We start from the raw sequence: 21,057 nt of genomic DNA on the forward strand, positions 1-21,057 counted from the left end.
TTGCATGAGACAAACAATTAGGGATGGGGGGAGTAATATGGTGAGATGCCATACATACACCCAAATAACTTACATAGGCAATTAATACACGTTAAATATGATTGGTTCGGGTCGAGGGAGAGATTCAAAGAGAGTCAGCAATGCAAAGAAGAGGAGAATGACACAGTAGTGAAGACAAGGAGATAAATAAAAAGAGAAGCTTAAGATAAGAAAGATTGAGCAAATAAAAAAAAACCTAGCCTCTCTCTCCTTTCTCCTCTCTCTAAAATCCCAGTCTTTATTGTTGAATTTTGGAGGGGTTTTTATTGGTTTTTTTTCGGTAGAAAGCCCTACTTGTGTACTTTTTATCTTATTTTAGGTTTATAATAACTCTTTGTATTATAGGAGGAACATTTCTCCCTCGAAAAAGGGTTTTTCTTCTGCTTTAGGAGGATTTGGCTCATTCGAAAGACTGGGTTTTTCTTCTCTCTTTTGAGGGAGGATTTTTTATTTCATAGATTGCTATAGAGTTGTTTCATGGATAAATTTTGTACGGAGTCGAAAAAGAGGTTAATATTTTGATTACAATCTAACGAATCAGACAAAAATTTTCTGCATGGCTACAACAGATCGATAGACCCCTCACCGAAGAAAGCTATAAATCACAATGATATGAAAGAGGGTGTGAAGAATGTACGATTTGCAACAACGATCGTAGCTTTGCTGACGGATGTTTTTATTTGATTCAATTATGATGTATTTGTTATATCTAAATGTCTTTGTAAATGTCGTATGACTTTTATTATTAATCAATTTTATTTCAAAAAAAAAAAAAAAAAAAAGAAAGAAAGATTGAACATCATTGTCATTGTAAAAGAGTAGAAATCTCTCAATATTGTTGTTATAAACAAAACTATCCTTTATAAACACTAATAATTGAATATGAACTTTTAAATAGCTCTCTCGATGGAGAACCACTTAAGGTACTCTTAGCCCATTATCCCCTTAACCATGTTTAGAGAGTCAGTTTTATCTTTAATCATGTGACATGTATCTTGAGAGACCATGATTCTTTAGAGAGAGGGAATGATAATTTGGAAAGTCATATACGTAGTACAAAGTTTAAAGAGAACATTTTTTTTTTCTTTTCTAATAAGAAGTCCTTTGTAACTAATGTAAGGGCCTGTTCTCTCCAACTTAATTTCAGTTCGGTTCAGTTCAGTTCAGCTCCAATCAGTTCAGTTCAGTTCCTAATTTCCTTCTTTCATAAAATATTCAATTCACTTCAATTTAGTTTAGTTCAGCTCCAATCAGTTAAGTAAATCAACTTAGGCCCTAAGTAAGGAGGAAAGTGAGAATTCTACTTGTAAGAGATGAAAATCTGAACCTCTTTCATAAAAATGAAAAGAAGGTCTCCAATTACTAAGCCAATCTTGAATCTCTAATCTAAATCGAATATGTCCAATAGACTACAAGTTTTATTCAAAGCATTGTATAAAAATCATTAAGGCCCCATTTACTTTACCTTAAAAATTCGTATTCGGTAAAAATAATTCAACTTTAGTAAAAATCAGTCCCATTCAATAAAAATGATTTTAGTAACCTCAAAAAAATTTATAATAAAAAATTAGTAAAATTAATTTCAATTCAATAAAAATAAAATTTTACATTCAACAAAAATAACGGTACGAGTTCATTAAACATAACCTGAAGTAAACCAGCCTAATTCCTTTTCTTCTCTTTACAAAAAGAGTCGGTCCACCAAAATTGGAGAAGCACTACAAAATAAAATGGTCTAATGGTAGGAAATTTGTAGTAGGTGAAAATATTAAAAAAATAATTAAAAAAATCCATTTTTTTTTTATTTAAAAATACCAAAAAAATAAAAAAAAAATATCTAATTAGCTTTCAACCTCATGCTCACACACTCACCCACTCTCTCTCTCCTCTTCCTATATTAACCCCTTAATCCCCTCTCCTCTTTCTTTGCCATTCTCCCTCCTTTCCCAGATTCAATCTCTTGATCTTCCCACCAACCTCAAACATGAAGGTTATTGACAAGATCAAAGCTTCAGAATCATCCAATCAAACCCTTTTCTCCTTCGAATTCTTCCCCCCTAAAACCGAAGATGGTGTCGAAAATCTCTTCGAAAGAATGGAGAGAATGGTCTCACATTCCCCTTCTTTTTGCGACATTACTTGGGGTGCTGGTGGATCTACTGCTGATCTCACCTTAGAAATCGCTAATCGTATGCAAAACATCGTTTGTGTTGAGACTATGATGCATCTTACTTGCACTAACATGCCTGTCGAGAAGATTGATCATGCTCTTGATACTATTAAGTCTAATGGGTTGCAAAATGTTCTTGCTCTTCGTGGTGATCCGCCTCACGGCCAGGATAAGTTTGTTCAGGTCGAAGGCGGGTTCGCCTGTGCCCTTGATCTTGTAAGCTGTATAGTGTTATTTGTGCATTTCAATTTAAGGGTTTTTGTTTTGGGGTTAGATCTGATTGTTTGATTGTGTTGTTGCTTTCAGGTTAATCATATGAGGAAGAAATATGGGGATTACTTTGGGATTACTGTTGCTGGGTACCCAGGTCAGCTGAGATTATTCCATTGTTTAGCTCAATTTTGCACTAATTTTATACAATTTTGGATTGTGAGAATGTGTTTTTGATTATTTTAATTTTTTGCAAGTGTTTGGTAAACCATTATTATTATTATTATTATTATTATTATTATTATTATTATTATTATTATTATTATTATTATTATTATTATTATTATTATTATGAATTAGCTCATTTGTTTGGATTTTTGCTTTAAATAGCTGATCAAAAGTGATAATTGTGTGTTTTGTTGATTTGTTCTTTTATAGCATATTCAAGATCTTACTATAGTTCAATGATGTGCTATTATCATAATTCCCCTAAAAAAAAATGTGCTATTATAAAAAAACAAATATTATAATGTGTTATATCTATTAAATTATAGATTGTGTAGTTAATTTTTATATTAGGGGTTTAATCTGTATTTTATCAATCACTCTTATATTCCCTGTTGGAAATATGTGAAAAATATTGAACTATTGTTTAGTAGTGAAATATGATAATATTTCTTATAGTGTTTAGTAGGATAGTTTGAGATATAGTAAGAAATTTCGCAATTGTCCCATGTATTAAAACTGTGGATTGCATATAAGTTTAAAGGGTAAAAATTAATCAAGTGATTTCATGGTTTTTGTTGTTCTGTTTTGATGTAGCAAATTCTTTGTGATTATATACTTTTTTTTTTGTTTAGAATTTCAAAAGTGGTAGTGTTGGTTTTTCTCGTAGTTTAATTTTTTAACTTGATGTCATTTTTTGAATAATATAGAGGCACACCCTGATGCTATTAGTGAGAATGGTTTGGCAACTCCAGAAGCATATGCTAGTGATCTGGCTTACTTGAAGAAAAAGGTAATTTCTCCCTTTTTTTATCCTCAATGATAAGGTCTTAAGATTGGTTTACGTGGATAAACGCAATGCATAATTTTATTGTTAGTGATCTTGTTCTGCAACTATGCTTGTGCTTACACTGGTTTTCTGCAAATGGTTTAGGTTGATGCTGGTGCTGATCTTATCGTCACACAGTTGTTTTATGACACTGATATCTTTCTGAAGTTTGTTAATGACTGCCGTCAAATTGGAATCAATTGCCCAATTGTTCCTGGCATTATGCCCATTAATAACTACAGAGGATTTATAAGAATGACTGGATTCTGTAAAACCAAGGTATAGGATTTTTTTTTACTCTCTGTTAGATACAGATAATGTAATTTCTATTTGACGTTTTGATATGATTCTGGAAGTTGAAATTTCTATCACTTTTTATTCTGACTGTTACTTCTTGCTCTGAACTAATTTGCATGATTTTGGTTGGAATAACATTGTAGATTCCTCAAGAGATCACTGATGCATTGGAGCCCATCAAGGACAACGACGAAGCAGTGAAAGCCTATGGTATTCATCTTGGAACTGAAATGTGCAAGAAGATTTTGGCTAGTGGAATCAAACAGCTGCATCTGTATACCTTGAATATGGACAAGTCTGCTCTAGGAATATTGCTGGTAGTTTCTCACATCCTACTCCTTGTAAATATGTAATGGATTGTTAACTTGTGATATGTTGATTTATATTATATAATACAACTGCTGCAGAATCTTGGATTGATTGAGGAGTCCAAAATTCAAAGGCCATTACCTTGGAAAAGGCCTGCTAATGTTAATCGCACTAAGGAAGATGTCCGGCCCATTTTTTGGTATGTGCAATGCTTTATATTGTGAAATTATCTTGAAAGGGTACCTATTTTTAATGAGAAATAGATTTTCTATCTTTAAATCTATATCTGATGATATTATGATATTGATTTGTTTGGTATTCTTGCTAATTGGATACAGGGCTAACCGTCCAAAAAGCTACATTACCCGTACTAAGGGATGGGATCAATACCCACAAGGGCGATGGGGTGATGCTCGTAATGCTTCTTATGGAGCATTAAGTGACCATCAGGTAGCTTGATAAGCCTTCCTCTGCATTCTGAAATTAGCATACATGAGTATATTTGAATATGTCTCTATTGAGTAAGCTTACATGAGTGGTACAAAATAATCTCATGTTCTAAGCTGGGGGAGTACTCTCTCCGCTGACAACTATATCATTTCCTGGTTACTAAAGTAAAAAGGGGGACTGTAACTACAATTTACTTTCCGTAACTATTATAGAAGTCATGTACTATGATTTATTGAGGATGGAGTGTGGACAAAATTGTAATATTGGCCTTAACCTATCACTAGCCATATAAATTATCCATTCTGCGGGACACGGAATATGTGTAGCCACTATTGTCTTTGAAACACCCTTCCATTGTATGAAAGTATCAGGAAGGAATATGTGTCCTCTTACATTAAGGTCTTCCACCAAGAAGCCTTCACTTCGATTTGCCAGACTGCCAACCTCATCTGTTGAGATGTAATATTATCATATTTTCTGTGATATGTTCAGATTGCCTCCTGTTTGTCTATGCTTACTCGAATTATTTACTAGATCATGTTGAATGTAAACACTTTTGCCAATCAAATTCATGATCTTGCTATGTAAGTTCTAGATAATATTCGTGTTGTAACTGAATAGAGTTACACTCATAAGAAAAGTTAATTATTGACTGATGCTTGATGCTTGCTGTTTTATCACTGCCTGCATAATTCGTCCTTTGAAGTTGTAGTTATTTTCTGATTCCTTAATTATGTGGTGACCAGATTATATCTGCAGTTAATTCTTCATGTTAGTTTTATATTCTTGTATGTGCTTTAGTGACATGTAATAATTTCTTTGTGATTGCTTCCTCTTGGACTTGTCTAGGAAAGTTTTGAGCTTGTCTTACCATGAAATTGAATATCGGCACCTCCACTTAACTATCATAAAATTTTTGCTGCAGTTGAGACTATGAGATGTCTCTCCAAACACGTCCTTTATGTTTGCTACTTAAATCATTGGCCACATTATGCTTCTCTGATTTCATTGACAGTTTATGAGGCCACGTTCACGTGATAAGAAGCTGCAAGAAGAATGGGCTGTTCCACTCCAAAGCGTTGAAGATATAAATGAGGTTAGACTTCTATTACTGCCGACTTACTGAAAAAATTGGTGGAATGTTGATTAACATTTTTATGGGGCCTGATGTTTTCTTTGTTATTTCAGATATTCAAGAACTTTTGCCTCGGTAAGCTGAAAAGCAATCCTTGGTCTGAAATAGATGGTCTTCAGCCAGAAACTAAGATCATAGATGAACAATTGAGCAACATTAATAAGAAGGGCTTCCTCACTATCAACAGCCAACCTGCTGTTAATGGAGAAAGATCAGACTCCCCTACTGTTGGTAAGTTTCTAAATACCTGCAGATGTGCCCTTTTTGTGGGAACCCTTCTGTAATTTTATGCTTAACTCTGTTAAGTTCCCAGAAGTAATTTGTCAACTGATGATTTTTTTTACTATTTAGCTGTTTGATCAGTATGAATTCCATCTGCAATATTGTTTTGATGGATAGTAAATATTTAAAGAAAATATACTTTCAGCAGTCTATCCGTGTATAGCTTGCTGGCTCATGTCTATTGGCGTGTCACTGTTTCTTAATCTAATTTTGTTTTCTTTGATCTGATCTGGACTTGAGGTCAATATTAGCCTATTAGTATTGTAGATTCTAGCCATGTCATCTGCTTTTCATGTGCTGCCTTCTCCTGGCATGTTGTTGCTGTTACTGAGGAATGTACCAATAGTCTATAATGTCTGTTCCTTGGCTATCTAAAGATATTTCCTAGTACTCTCTAGACTACTTTGTTGACCGGAACTAAGATTGAGGATCATAGTGCTTGATTGATATGGCAATATGCCAATATGTTTTATAATTTCCAATTTCAACCTTCATTGTTTTCCTCTGTAATTGACTGCCATGTACTACCTATTTTTCCATCTTACATGAATCTTTGCCTTGTTTGATTTCTTGCATTTAATTTGCTACATTGCTAAGATAAAATGCCTAAAATAAATGATCATTTTTCTGTAGGATGGGGTGGGCCTGGTGGATATGTATACCAGAAGGCTTACGTGGAATTCTTTTGCTCAAGGGAAAAGTTGAATACGCTTGTTGAAAAATGCAAAGGCCTCACCCATATAACCTACATGTCGGTTAACAAAGGAGGAGATTGGATCTCAAATGTCGGTCAAACTGATGTGAATGCAGTGACATGGGGTGCATTCCCTGCTAAGGAGATTATACAACCAACCGTTGTGGATCCTGCTAGCTTTATGATCTGGAAAGACGAGGCATTTGAAATCTGGTCAAGATCATGGGCTCAATTGTATCCTGAGGGCGACTCATCCAAGAAATTGCTTGAAGAGGTTTGTGCCTTTGGACATTTTTTCCCCTTGTTAAGTTAGCTTCTATTTCTAAATGACTACACTTTGCTGTAGACATTGCATCACTTTGGTCTGACTATTTGTTACTTAAACAGGTGCAAAACAGCTACTACTTGGTCAGCTTGGTCGACAATGATTACGTTAGTGGTGATCTGTTTTCTGTTTTTGCCACTCTTTGAGATAAGAGTGCTCCTTCTACATTATTTCTCTATTTGCTTAATATTGTATCCAATTGGGCATGGACTTTGTCCATCCCCAGTGTTGCCATTAGATTTAGTTGAGCTTGTAATACCATAATCTTGTGGGATTTTGCGATCTCCCAAGCCTCCCAATGCAAATTGCATGGTGAGTTTCATCTACTTATTGCGCCTTTCTGTACCATTTGATTTGAAGTATGTAAGCATTTGCTTCTGGTTCTGCAATATTAATCGTTTACCTGGGTAATCTCGCAAGAAGTTGAATAGGCTGATGTCGTGAGCAATATGGATGAAATGTACTGTACAACCTATTGTACTATAAGTTTAAGCATCAACCATTTAATAGCTTTTCAAGGAAGGTCGCAGTTTTCAAGGAAGCATCAACCATTTAAGAATTCATCAAGATAGCTAATGTGTTTTTTCCAGTCTTCAATTCTGCTTTCATGGTTATGCTTGAATTCCAGTATCGATCTCATATATAATAAATTTATAAATATAAAATGTGACCAAACTAGTTGATGGATAAGCAGGTATATCTATTAACTGAATCTATCGTCTATAATAGGATTGGTTGAAGGTGTTGAAGGTGCTCGTTCTCATCAGTTCGTCATATAATGTATCAAGAATACTGACGAGTAATATTTTGAACAGATTCCTTCAATGGAAACCTAACCAAATGTGACCTACTTAAGTGAAATGGATGGAGTATTGATAATTAAAATCTATTAAATGGATAAAATTGTCCATAAAATAAGTAAAGATTGATTTAGGAGTAACATGTAAGCAATATATTCTTACTCCTAAAGCAACTCAAGAATACTTTTTCAATGGGGATTTCTGTGACCACTTGAAAGTTGTCAAATACTTCAGGGCGTTTTTTTTTATCTGTACAAAATCATGCTTAATTTATCTGTACAAAATCATGCTTAAGAAGCAAACATGGGCAGCGACAATATTATGCACCACTTTTTGGCTTATAAATACACAGAATACTCTTGTAGTAAATCTTCATCAAAGAAATGCAAGGATTAAATTTCGCAAACGTATATAAATCTGTACAGTGTACATTACAAATAGAATTAGTGTCCTAAAATGGCACAGCTCATTTTGATTTGGAAAGTAATTGCCCAACAGTTACAAGTACTTAATTATGCAAAATTTTGTCACGGTTAATGAACAAAATTGAAAGAATAGGATAAAAACATCAGCCGGGTGTAGCTTTCATTAAGATATATTTGCATCTTTTAGGGATTTGGAAACCACAGGACCTGCAGAAGTCCTCATGTAATGCCCATCAAGCATTGCAATACAAGCAGCATCAGTCTTGAGATGGGGCTGAACTAATTCCCAGATCTTTTTCTTCTGAATCTGAATTTGACCCAAAAAAAAAAAAGAAAAGAAAGGAGACTTACTCAAGGAATATAGCAGCATAGTTAAATATTCACCCAAATGGGTTTAATATACTTCATTACTCTCTACACCTAAAACATTACATAGCCACCTAAGAAAGCCTACTTCAGGTTCCTCACCTCCTCTCTCTCTCAAATCTTAAAAGGGTGAATATGAGTAACAAAATACAGTTCACTCACAGGCCGCAAATACAAGGTTACCACACAGACAGACTGAAAGCAGCAAAACAACCAACAAGCATACATTTCTTTATGCATATAATATTTTGCGCAAAGTACCAACAAGCATACATTTCTTTACGCACATAATGTTTTGCACAAATTGAGAGAAGAGACTACGCTTCCCTATATTAAAGATCTACAATGCCCCAGTTTGCTGCGTCCGCACTGTCCGGCAAAGATGTCTTTTGGTAAAATTATTAATAAGTTCCTCTGCCAGTAGGCCAGTATTCATTAAATTGTAGGATCAACTAAAGCGATGGTGGCTGTAGTCCTGTAGACATCAAGACTTTGTTTGACCAAGGATTTTTTACGATAGAGAATGCCTTTCAATGCACGAGTTTTTCAGGTAGGAAAAATAGGTATTATTAAAATGACATGAAAGAAGTTGTAATCAGAGGACAGGGTGCCCCCAAGGATAGTAGGATGAACAAGGTCCTATAAGAAAAACAGTTAAGCCATCCAAAAAGCCAGCAGAATTAAGGCAAGGACAATATAAAAAATTGCATTTGACACCATTAATGGTAATTGTAAGACGGACAACAGACCTTCTGAATATCTAGTTTGTAATATGAAGATGGCAAGTCATGTAATGCAGTGATGGGGGTAGAGCCAAGGCAGAGATGGAAATAGAACCTCTCTAGAGGATCTTTATAGCTATTAAGATTAATACTTTCAATTATAAGCAGGTCCAAAACTTTTTGTACAGCGACATTCACTGCTTACTTGAAACTGAAATGTTAGGTAAAACATGAACTGCAGTAGAGTCCCAAATGTAGTCACTACTCACTTCATCTTCAATCCAGAATTGAAGCACACACACACACTAGTATTGTATTTCCTTTCTAATTTCTATTTCAAAAGTAATGACTTCAAAAGATACTATTGGTACCAAAATGTCCAGCAATGCTAGGATGTATATTACATATTCCTCTAAGTCTCTAACTCAAGCACCTGGCCTAGCTTTTAATATTGCTAGGATGGGTATTAAACTTGTAAAGGGGAATGATTAGCAGAAAAATAAGCAGAAACTTCATACCTGATTAGCAGTGGCAGCAGCAGTTTGATTTTCCTTTTCCTCTTCTGAGCCAAACCAGATTCTTTCACCAGGAACTGAATCCTCGGGAGGTACAAGGAGCTCTACATTCTCATGTGACGCATCAGAAGCAGCCATAAGCATACCATTCGACTTGATGCCACGCATGTTTCTTGGTTTTAGATTAGCAAGTACAAGCACCTTTTTGTCCTGCATTTTTGCAAATATTAAACCTTTGATACCTGGGAAGGTTACAAATGCTCAATATACAGTAAAGACCTTATAATAAGCAGGAAAAGCATGAGAGGAGATTCCCTCATATCACACTATTCAGAAAACTATAATAATAAAAATCGAACAGTTAAATACTACGTAAATTCTTTCTTGGTAAATGCACCAAACAGCATTCAAAAGAAGTATGCTCCTTATCCTGAAGCAAACAAATGCATATCATAATTAGAAGCCATATAAGCAACGCTGCAAGATCATCCCCATCATTCTCGATTGCTCGAAATAATGACATCTCTCTGAACATTGAGGTTATCCGCCTTGGATGCGATAAAGGTCCTGAGGAGAGAGGGGGGGGGGGGGTAGTCATAGGTATGTAGCCTTGTCCTATGATAACAAAGGCTGAACTCTTCACCTCTTGATTTGATATACAATATTACAATGTTTGTCAACTAATGTACAATAGATAAGAACTACGGGAAAAGTAATGAGAAAATTAAATTTGGTTCTATATAATCAAAGAGCCAAAATTGCTTCGACTACATTGAGAAAACAATGAAAATTTCCTTTAACTTGATGACCCTTCTAGCCACAATAGTATCCTAGGCTTTCTTTATATTTCTTACGCTTCACCTACTATTGTATTTTCTTTCCCCCATTAATTCCTACCATTAAACTACCTAATAGATTAACATTGATAATATTTTTTTTATCGTGTCATCATTGATTAACGATAATAAAATCATCATTATTATTAATATGGTTATAGTTACTTTGTCCAAAGTATTTTCTTGATTATTTTTAAGATTAAATATTGTGATAGGTGATAGCTACCTTTTTTTTTTGGTAAACAATGAGAGACGTTCGAAATGTAGATGTATAACAATTATTGTGAAAAAGAGATGATGGGTGTGAGAGTAAAGAGAATGAAGACACAAGAATATTAATGTCACTATTTTATGATGATGACAATTAAAAGCCATTGTTATATTATGAAATTAAAGTTGTTTGATCAAAATTCAGCCATTCAAAATAAATGTATTTTGCTGGGAGAAGAATTTAGTGAAATCCGACATTTGCCAATCAGCTTTAATTAGCTGTACCTTAAATCGTTTTGGATGAAAGTATCACTCCCGTTTGGCACACAATATACCATAAACCAGTCTCTCTAGTGTTAAGTCCACATCATAAAACGATCAATTTGATTCCCCTTTTTTTTTTTTTTTACATTCGCTAAGACAACAAGAGTTCAACCTCTTGTCAAAACAAAGCTTCTCCTAATCAAATTGAAATTTTAGTTTGGGATAGCCAAGGATGCTATCTTTGGCAAACATTAAATAACAATTCCATTATTTTGAACAATCAAACTCTTCAACCCTCTGGTCAAAACAAAGCTTCTCCTAATTAACTTGAAATTTTAGTTTGGGATAGCCAAGGATGCTATCTTGGGCAAACATTAAATAACAATTCCATTATTTTGATACAATCAAACTCTTCAACAACACCCCCCCCCCCCCACCACCAAGAAAAGATTACAAAGTTATAGGGTATATACCTTCAAGACCAGTCTATGATTAATACTTATTACAGCTTGGTAACAATATTAGCCTCCACCAAATGAAGAAGACAATAATTCAACCCAAACCTCTCTCAGTTTGTCAGAACTCAGAAGGCCTGATCAACTACTCACAGTCGCCCTCCATGAATCAAAATGAAATGTTAAGCAAATTTAATATGGAGGGCCATGTACTATTCTAACCAACTCTTTTGTTTCCAAAATCTTTTGTTTTTCCTAGTTTGCTAATTGTAATGATTTCCTTGTACTGTGTTAGTGAACAAATACTTCTTCAACTTTGTCATTCAGATCAAACTCCATGGTCCCTGAAATCTTCAAAGTTATGTATCATAGCCTATGTATTCATAGGGCTACTTCACACAAGGTAAACCCCTAAGGCCAAATAAAGAAGAAGCAATCTTCAACCCAAAAAAATCATAAATCTCATTGTAAATCAACAAAATCAAGGAATCAAAGTAGCATTATATACTTTTACTTCCTTAGCCAAGCTTGGGCATAATAGGAGAAGCAAGTGCACCTATCACTAGCATAGCAGAAAGGTGTTCCATGCCAAGTCATTAACATGTCTCATGTTTTCTTACAGTTACTGTGACCTCTCAGGAATGTCAACAACTGAATCTTCAATGCATTGCTAGTACATCCAAGAAATCTAAATTGGCTAGTTGTAAATAGCACCAAGTTTTTCGAAAGAAATGATTATCTTAAACATATACCCAAGGTATTGGGAAATTGGCCAAGATTTTCAAATAGCAAGAACATGATGGCCTACTCTTAAGGTCTGTTCTGTTCAACAAATTTTTGTCTAAACTTATACTTGTACATACTTATTTTGTCTGGAATAGGTCGAAAACTGTCGAGCAGAGAATAACACCTTGAGAACAAAGGCGCAAAGTGAGCCCCTTCATTTCCAATTAAAGCATTAACAATGCATCAATAACAGTCATAGCTCTACCTTATCTTCTATTTCATCTCTACTAGAACAATCAAAAACACATAATACTACATTACTACTCAGTACTTAGAATTCCAACAATAATCCTGATGCCAACAAGCTTAGATACTGGATTAAATCCCGTCTACATCATTTAATCTATATACCACTCTCTAATCTCTACCCCAAAAACAATCCAACATAATTACAATTTACAAACAACTAAAAGCAATCAACAAAAACAAAACACAAATAATCCACACTACACCAAAAATCACTCCATAACCCCAAAACACAAGAAAAAAAAGCTGAATTTCATCAATGGCAAACAAGAAATGATATACCTGAATTTGATCAATGGGAACATACTTAACAAGCCCACTACAAATAGTCCTGGGCTCATCTTCCCCAACATCAACTTCCTCAACATACAATGAATCAGCATCAGGATGCTGCCACGCCTTCACCACCTTCCCTACCCTTATATCCAACATATTCGCCGCCTCTTTCACGGCCACCATGTCCGGAACAGGGGGCTCCGATTGAGGGGGAGAACCCGAATCGAAAACGGCCGAAGCCAAAGTTGAAGCATCTGATGAAGTGCAAAGGAAGCGGAAATGGCGGGGTGGAGTAGAAGGGGATGGAGTGAAAGAGATTGAGGAGAGAGAAGGGAATGTGGAGGTGGGTTTGGTGTTCAGAGAAGGGAGGAGAGAGAAAGGGAGGAAACGAGGAGGGATAGGGGTGTCAATTCGGGTAAACGGTTCAGTTATGGGTTGGGTTTATCGGTTTCGGGTTATAATGGGTCGGGTTTTAACGGTTTAAAATTAACAACGGGTCAGTTCGGATTGGTTTTGAAAATTATCGGGTCGGTTTGGTTTGGTTATATTTATTGCGGTTTTTATTCGGATCGGGTCTTAATCAGATCGGATAGTAATCGGTTCGAGTCATAATCAGTTTGGGTTGAACTGGGTCGGTTTGAAATCAGGTTTTGCCAGTTTATAGCGGGTTTCGGTTCAAAATAGATCGAGTCTTAATCGGATCGGGTTGTTATCGATTCGGGTCATAATCAGTTTGGGTTGAACTGGGTCGGTTTGAAATCAGGTTTTTCCAGTTTATAGCGGGTTTCGGTTCAAAATAGATTGAGTCTTAATCGGATCGGGTTGTTATCGATTTGGGTCATAATTTGTTTGGGTTGAACTGGATCGGTTAGAATACGGGTTTTAGTTTGAAAACAGATCGGGTGAAATTGGTTTGGGTCATTATATTATCGGTTCTGTTCATAATCGGTCTGGGTTGAAATTAATCGGTTTGAAAACAGGTTTCGGTTCAAAACTGATTAGGTGAATCAGGACGTGTCTGTATCGGTTAAGGTCATAATCGGTTCGGGTTGAATTGTGTCAGTTTGAAAACGATTTTCAGTTCAAAACAGTTGGGCTAAAATCGGGTCGGGTCATTATTGATTCTAGTCATAATCGATTTGGGTTAAATTGAAAATATGGTCATAAATCATATCGGCTTAAAATCCGTTCTTATCGTTATCGAGTTTGGTTAATTAGATAATGGGCAAGAATGGGGTAGGTTGTAATTGGTCTAATCATAAACACGTTAGGTTAACTGGGTAGCAAGTTAGGAGGGGTTTAGTCATAAACTCACAATTAATAGGGGTCACAAAGCAAATTGGGTTGATTGAATAGTGCCATAGTAAATTAAACAAATAAGTTCACTAATGATATAATCGAGTCAAGTTATAAAGTATTGGGTTTATTAGGTCATTCATGAATTCAAATCGGATCGAAATCAACTAGAGACTTAAACAAGTTTGAATGGATAGGTATCAAATTAGAACAAGTCGAGTCATAAACACATTGAATTAGGTTAACTATTTGACTATACGATTCATTAATAAAATGGATTGATCTAATAATGTGCAAAAGTGAATCATTTGAACCAACTCAAGTCATAATCGAGTTGTGTCACACTGTCACACAATATGTATCATATCGGGTCAAAATCGAGAAATGACTATACATGTTAAGTTATTCAGTTAATCAATTTGAATCAGTAAGGTTATAATTGGTTGGATCATAAATACACTATAAAGTTATAGGCTTATAGTAATAGGTAATAGTCCAGTTGTACTTATATGTTGTTTTAATTAGCGATTTACTAATTATAGTAAGTTAGTTTCTTAAAAAAGATATAACAAGCTAGTAGTTTTTAGTCATTTGAACTAACTCAAGTCATAATCGAGTTGTGTCACACTGTCATACAATATGTATCATATCGGGTCAAAATTAAATCGAGAAATGACTATACATGTTAAGTTGATCAGTTAATCAATTTGAATCAGTAAAGTTATAATTGGTCAGATCATAAATACGCTATAGTAGTTATTTAGTCATAATCTCCTTATATTCTTTTTTTTTAAATCTCCTTATTAGTTACTTTTTTTAATTATTATTTTTTATTTACGAACTCCTTTTTTTTTGACAGAACTTACATCTTAGCATATTATTATTTTTTATTTACGAGCTCCTCATTAGTTACTTTTATAGTTTCCTTATTAAATAAATTAAAATATGACTTTAAATTAGTTTTTTATAAATATTAAATAGATTAATAATTAGATAACACAAATAAATCAATAAATAGAATGCTTTAAAAAAATCAATAAATAAATTTGTTGATAAATTAATGATTTTAATAAAAGAAAAAAAGTGAGTACATAGTAAAGTTTTGGATGGAGGGAAAATTCCCTCCTAAAATGATCCTACTTTAGTATAGGATGACCCATTTTCCTACATATATATATGGGCCGGTCAAAACCGTTTAGGGGCACATATATATACCCAAAACCCTAAGTAACCTTTCCTTTTTTCCATTTCCCATTTCCTCCTCTCACCAAAACCGTCCAGGGCACCACCTCACCAAAACCATAGATTTTCCCTCTTCTCTCCCTCACCATTCACCACCTCACTCCGTCCGTCCACCACCACCAGTCCGGTACTCCGATATCCCAAGTCACCTTCAATTCCTCACTTGTGTTCGTTCCAGTGTTCGTTCTCCACCACTTCACCGCCGCTCCGTTCCGGTGTTCGATCTCCACCACTTCACCACCGCTCATTTGCGCGCTCCCTTCATAGTTTATATATACATTCATTCTCTCCAACACTCAAAAGTAAGATATCGAATTAATTTGCTTCTTATGTTTTGATTATGCTTGAATTTCGAATAAATTTGCCCAAATTTCCTTTTTAATTTCTGGTATTTACTATTTATTGACTTGAAAATATCTGGGTATGTATCTAATTCGTGTTTGCTAGTTGCTACTTTCCTTGAATTTGCTCGAATTTTCTGGTAATTAGTATTTATTGACTTGAAAATATCTGGGTATGTATCTAATTCGTGTTTGCTAGTTGCTACTTTGCTTGAATTTCCTTTTTATTTTCTGGTAATTACTATTTATTGACTTGAAAATATCTGGGTATGTATCTAATTCGTGTTTGCTAGTTGCTACTTTCCTTGAATTTGCTCGAATTTGGATAAACCCAGTATAATAGCCAAAGCGTGTTATTATTCTTGTTGTTGATTAATTTGGGTCTAGTTGATTGAAATTTGTGAATGATTTTCGGCATTTTTTGAGCTCTTTCGATGTTGGCTCTTGCATGTTCATTTGATTTTATTTTTTTATTTTTTTTTATAATTTTTTTATTTGAATGGATCTGTTCATTTTTACTTTAATTGTTATTTTTTGTTATTAATTGTTATTCTGTCTAATTATTTTATAGTAATGGATGGTGAATTTGAGGAGTCAAATGATGAGAGGGACACATATCTTGAAACAATGGAGTCTCGAAATCAAACAGTTCAGAACCAACCTGCTACTATGACGCCCCCAATCATACGAGTTGCACAAGGCAGTGGATGTATTTCTAAAGGTGGACGAAGATCGGATGTTTGGAGACATTTCACTCTTTCTGAGGTACTTGATGGTAAAACACCAGTTGATAGTACTACTAAAAAAAAAACCACCACCTATGCTACTTGTAATTATTGTGGAGTGGTTATCAAAGCTAACTCAGTCATGGGTACTTCAACATGTAGACATCATTATGATATATGTAAGCTTAAACCTAAAGAAGGTTCTGCTTCTGATAATTCTATCTCTTCTTTTGATCAAAAAGTTTGGTTAAGTAAGTTGGCTAAAGCTATTATTTGTCATGCATATCCTTTACGAATTGTCGAGCATGAATTTTTTAGAGAAGCGATTACCTACTTGAATAGAAATGTGAAACATGTGAGTAGGAACACTATTCTTAGATATTGTATTCGTGAGCATGATAAATACAAAGCTATGTTGTTTGATACTTTGAGTAAAATTGGTGGCAAGGTTAGTTTTACTTGTGATTTGTGGACTGCTTGCACTAATCGCGGTTACCTTACTTTGACGGCTCATTATGTTGATAATGATTGGAATTTGAGGTCTAAAGTTTTAAATTTTAGATATTGCCATCCTCCACATTCTGGTATTGAAGTAGAAAAGTTTGTTTTTAATCTGATTAAAGAATGGAACTTGCAAGATAAAGTTTTCTCTATGACTGTTGATAATGCTCGTTCTATGGATGTGATGGTGAATTATCTTAGAAAAGATGTCATGAATTGTTCCCCACTTCCTTGTGATGGCAAATTTTTCCATGTACGTTGTAGTGCTCATGTCTTGAATTTAATTGTTAGGAAAGGTTTAGAATTTGTTGATGGAAGTGTTGTTAAGTTGCGCGAAGTGGTCAAGTATATAGATGGATCTGATTCTAGGTTGTCTCAGTTTGAGCAAGCAGTTGTTGATGCTGAATGTGTGTTTAATGGAAAATTAAGTCTTGATGTTGTTACTCGATGGAATGCCACGTATACAATGCTCCAAAAAGCTTTACAAGCTAAACCTGCACTGAAATTTTATATCAACAGATTTTTGGGTGTTGATTATAAACTTTCTGATGATGAGTGGGATACACTTCAAGATGTGTGCGACTTTTTGCATCCATTTTATAATATTACCACTCTATTTTCTGGTTCTCAATATCCCACAGCAAACTTGTATTTTGAGAATGTTCTTGTCATTGAGTATTCTATCACTCAAGCGCATAAACAACCTAAGCTTGCCGAAATGGCATCAATGATGCTGGACAAATTTGAGAATTATTGGGAGGATTATTCTTTGATACTTTCAATTGCTGCTGTTCTTGATCCTCGTTTCAAGATTCAACGTGTAAGGCAAATGTTCAACCTGCTATATGTTGGAGAGGAATGTGACAAAAAGGTAAAAAGGGTTCAAGATGCTCTAGGTGAATTGTGTTCTTTCTATTCTGCTCAAGCACCTCTTTCTAGCTCAAAGCAAAAGACTAGCGGACCCTATAATGAATTTGATGATGGCAAAGCTGATGATGGTCGGTCTTTTAAACTATCAACTATATATCAGGTTAATATTTGTGTTTTAGTTTACAATTTAATGATTTTTCAAGTTTGATTATTTGTTAAGTGAATACTTTTGCTATTATTTATCATTAATTTTGCGTGTTCAATTTGATCTGTTTATATTAAATTGTTATTTTTTTTGTTTCTTTTTAATCATTATGTTAGTTATGTGGTGCTATTGATGATGATGATGGTTCGGTTTTAAATCCAACGGTTGATCTTGATGCTTATTTGGCTACACCTCGGAAAAAATTGGTTGTGGGAGAAAAGTTCGATGTTCTCCAGTATTGGAAATCTGAAGTTGAGAGGTATCCCACATTAGCTCGAGTTGCTAGGGATGTTTTGGCTATTCCTATAACATCTGTTGCCTCTGAATCATCATTTAGCATGGGTGGTCGTATTTTGACCAAGTATAGGGGTGCTCTTCTTCCTAAAAATGTTGAGATGTTAGTTACCACCCAGAACTGGTGTCTCGGTTATGATACCGAAATTGATGAAGATGTTCTTTTAATCGGTAAGGAAGAAGTAACTGAAAGTTGTACATCATCTACTTGAGGTAGTCTTTTAGACAATTTTTCTCTCTCTTTTTTTTTTCCAAATTTCTTATTAATAGTTACTTGCTGTTTTTTCATTTCTTATTGTTATTATGTTCTTGCTTTCAGTTCTTATTAATATTTAATTGCTGTTTTTTCATATTTATAGGACATTTTTACAAGTACAGGGGGCGCATTCGTTGTTCGTTGCTGCTACTTCAACATGGGATTATGGTCACATTTTGTATCTATTAAAAAGCCGTATGTTTTAGGCTTAGGCTTTGTTGTTGAGCTCAAAAGTACATAGAGCATTTTGAATGGTGACTAACTAAATAGTAAATAACTAATTTATCTTTGGTTTTTGGACTTTCTGTCTAGTGTCTACCCCTACTGGTGGCTTTTGTAATTGATATTGAGCTATTTCCTCTATGGTTGCATTTTAAACTTAATTATGCATCATAAGAGATGCTTTTGGTCGTATACTTGTATGAAATGATTTGATTTTCTCCTAGTTATGATATAAGTGTTTTTAGGTATTAATGTATTATCCATTGCTTTAATTATCCCACGCAATAATTTTAATTTCGAAAAATTGTTGTAGTCCGTAAATACTTAGTTTTGTGTCTATTTTATTAAACTTGTTATTGTCAACATATTTAAATATATATAGTAAAATCCTTTTAATGGCCATTACATAGATTGTTTCACATAGCAACTTTAATGGCCTTCTAACCCCAAAAATGTTTTAGTTGATATTTTATACATTTCATTAATAAATAATAACCCAAGTACACTATCTTTGATTTGGTCATAACAGGCTGTAAACAATTCGGTCATAACAGGTTGTAAACGGTTCAATCATAACGGGTTGTAGATTATAACGGTTCGGTTATTACGGATACTAGGTTGTGAGCGGTTCGGTCAGAACGGGTTACGAGTTGTAAACAGTTCGGTTACAACGGGTTTCGGGTTGTAAACAGTTCGGTCACAACGGGTTTCGGGTTGTAAACAGTTCGGTCACAACGAGTAACGGGTTATAAGCGGTTCGGTCACAACGGATTTTAGTCGGGTTTAGCCAGTTTCGGTTTAAATTTGGTTGGGTTATTATCGGGTTCGGACGTAATCGGTTCAGGTTGCTCTCGGTTTCGAGTTATAACAGTTCGATTTGATAACAGGTTTGGGCATTAACGGTTTGCAACTATTCAGTTCAGTTCAGTTATGGGTTTGAAACAATCGGATCGGACTGGTTTTCGATTTTCAAAAAACGGATTTTTAACAGTTCAGTTCCCTTTCGGATCAGTTCGAAACAGTCGGGTTTAACGATTCGGGTCAGAAACTGACAGCTCTAAGGAGGGATGAAGGTATGGTGGTTATGGCGATACAAGAGAATTGTTCCTCTTGCTTTCAACAGATGGTTTGCATTTGCTGCTGCCATTTTTTTTGTTTGTTTGATTTTATTGTGTTTTGGTATTCTGGTAGAGTGTAATTTCTCTTTTGTATGTCTTATTTTTTTTTTTTTTTTAATTTTTATCCGATAGAGAAAGGAGTACGGTAGTTTCGAGAGAGTGTTATATACACCGGGTGGGAGGTGCACCCGAGGGTATTTATTTGCTTATTGGATGATAAAATGAGCAATAATCATTGAAATGAACAAACAATACCCTTGCGTGCACCGTGCACCCGGGTGTATATAACAACTTCTAGGTAGTTTCGGGGGTTGGTCAACATAAAGCATCCTTACGGGTGATATAGGAAAAGAAAAGGATTAAAGGAGAAAAACCCATAATTAAAATCTTGAAAAGGAAAGATTTTACGCTTCCGTGAGATCTTTTGTGTTTGGTTTGGAAATGTGTGGAGAATGGCTCAAGACTAAATCGTGCTGGAAAAGATGAAGTTTGCCCAAGCTTAGAGAGGACGAGGGATCAAAGTGCTTGTCCTAAAAGTTCGCTCAGACCTAGGTGGAGTTTGTCCGGAAAATACAAGTTAATATCCTATATTAACAAAACTTGTTTATTTCAAGCGTAATTTTGTAAATTAAGCAATCACACCCCTTTTCTCTCTCCTCTATTGCGACCGCACAACCAATACTTCACTCGTCGCACCATCGCACAACCATTAGCACCAGCAACCGACCACCGCACAACCACTAGCACCCCCAGGCCCTAGCCAACCAACTCTGATCATTAGAACTACCATTCGACCGCCTCAACCGCAAGCCCCACCCGCACGAGCAAATCCCTTTTCTCTAAAGGGTTAGTATGGGCCCACTTTACATTATTTGCCATTAGGGTGTCTTTTGGCTGGCTGGCCGACCAGTTTAGAGCCGCAAAGGTGGTTGACTATTAGTGCATTGAATAAATAGTGTAAAAGTTAAATTGCGTCAACTAAAAAAAAAACAAAAGGTAGTAACTTTCAGCACCATGAGGTTAATTCCCTCAACAATCAAGTCTCTTGCCTCAACAAAGAAAACAACCTTATTTCATTCTCACAATGCCATGATTCATAGTATTCACCACTCTTTTGTATA

General features: G+C 35.0%; 2 protein-coding genes across 2 annotated transcripts; one reads left to right on the top strand and one right to left on the bottom strand.

The window, feature by feature from the left end:
• The first annotated feature begins 1,945 nt into the window (after positions 1–1,945).
• Positions 1,946–7,362, top strand: LOC145582964 (methylenetetrahydrofolate reductase (NADH) 2-like). Its single transcript, XM_081640039.1, has 11 exons — positions 1,946–2,425; positions 2,516–2,576; positions 3,355–3,437; positions 3,579–3,752; positions 3,914–4,087; positions 4,178–4,278; positions 4,418–4,529; positions 5,545–5,625; positions 5,718–5,895; positions 6,580–6,914; positions 7,028–7,362. The coding sequence occupies exons 1-11, from the start codon at positions 2,024–2,026 to the stop codon at positions 7,109–7,111; spliced, it is 1,785 nt and encodes a 594-aa protein (XP_081496165.1). The 5' UTR covers positions 1,946–2,023; the 3' UTR covers positions 7,112–7,362.
• Positions 7,363–8,149: 787 nt separating this feature from the next.
• Positions 8,150–13,259, bottom strand: LOC145582965 (uncharacterized). The gene is made up of 3 exons (XM_081640040.1): positions 12,873–13,259; positions 9,797–10,003; positions 8,150–8,497 (listed from the first exon to the last, which is right to left on the bottom strand). The coding sequence occupies exons 1-3, from the start codon at positions 13,047–13,049 to the stop codon at positions 8,354–8,356; spliced, it is 528 nt and encodes a 175-aa protein (XP_081496166.1). The 5' UTR covers positions 13,050–13,259; the 3' UTR covers positions 8,150–8,353.
• Between the last annotated feature and the right edge of the window lie 7,798 nt (positions 13,260–21,057).

The sequence above is a fragment of the Chenopodium album genome, chromosome 15 (genome assembly GCF_948465745.1).
Source record: "Chenopodium album chromosome 15, dcCheAlbu1.1, whole genome shotgun sequence".
NCBI classification, from domain to species: Eukaryota; Viridiplantae; Streptophyta; class Magnoliopsida; order Caryophyllales; family Amaranthaceae; genus Chenopodium; species Chenopodium album.

Bases quoted from the DNA above. Each gene is read 5' to 3' on its own strand.
- LOC145582965 (XM_081640040.1), bottom strand. From the start codon at position 13,049: ATGGTGGCCGTGAAAGAGGCGGCGAATATGTTGGATATAAGGGTAGGG. The intron at 10,004-12,872 runs GTATATCATTTC...GCAAAAATGCAG, and splicing joins TTCCCATTGATCAAATTCAG to GACAAAAAGGTGCTTGTACT. The intron at 8,498-9,796 runs GTATGAAGTTTC...GGTCAAATTCAG, and splicing joins CTGCTGCCACTGCTAATCAG to ATTCAGAAGAAAAAGATCTG.
- LOC145582964 (XM_081640039.1), top strand. From the start codon at position 2,024: ATGAAGGTTATTGACAAGATCAAAGCTTCAGAATCATCCAATCAAACC. The intron at 3,438-3,578 runs GTAATTTCTCCC...CAAATGGTTTAG, and splicing joins TGGCTTACTTGAAGAAAAAG to GTTGATGCTGGTGCTGATCT. The intron at 5,896-6,579 runs GTAAGTTTCTAA...ATTTTTCTGTAG, and splicing joins ATCAGACTCCCCTACTGTTG to GATGGGGTGGGCCTGGTGGA.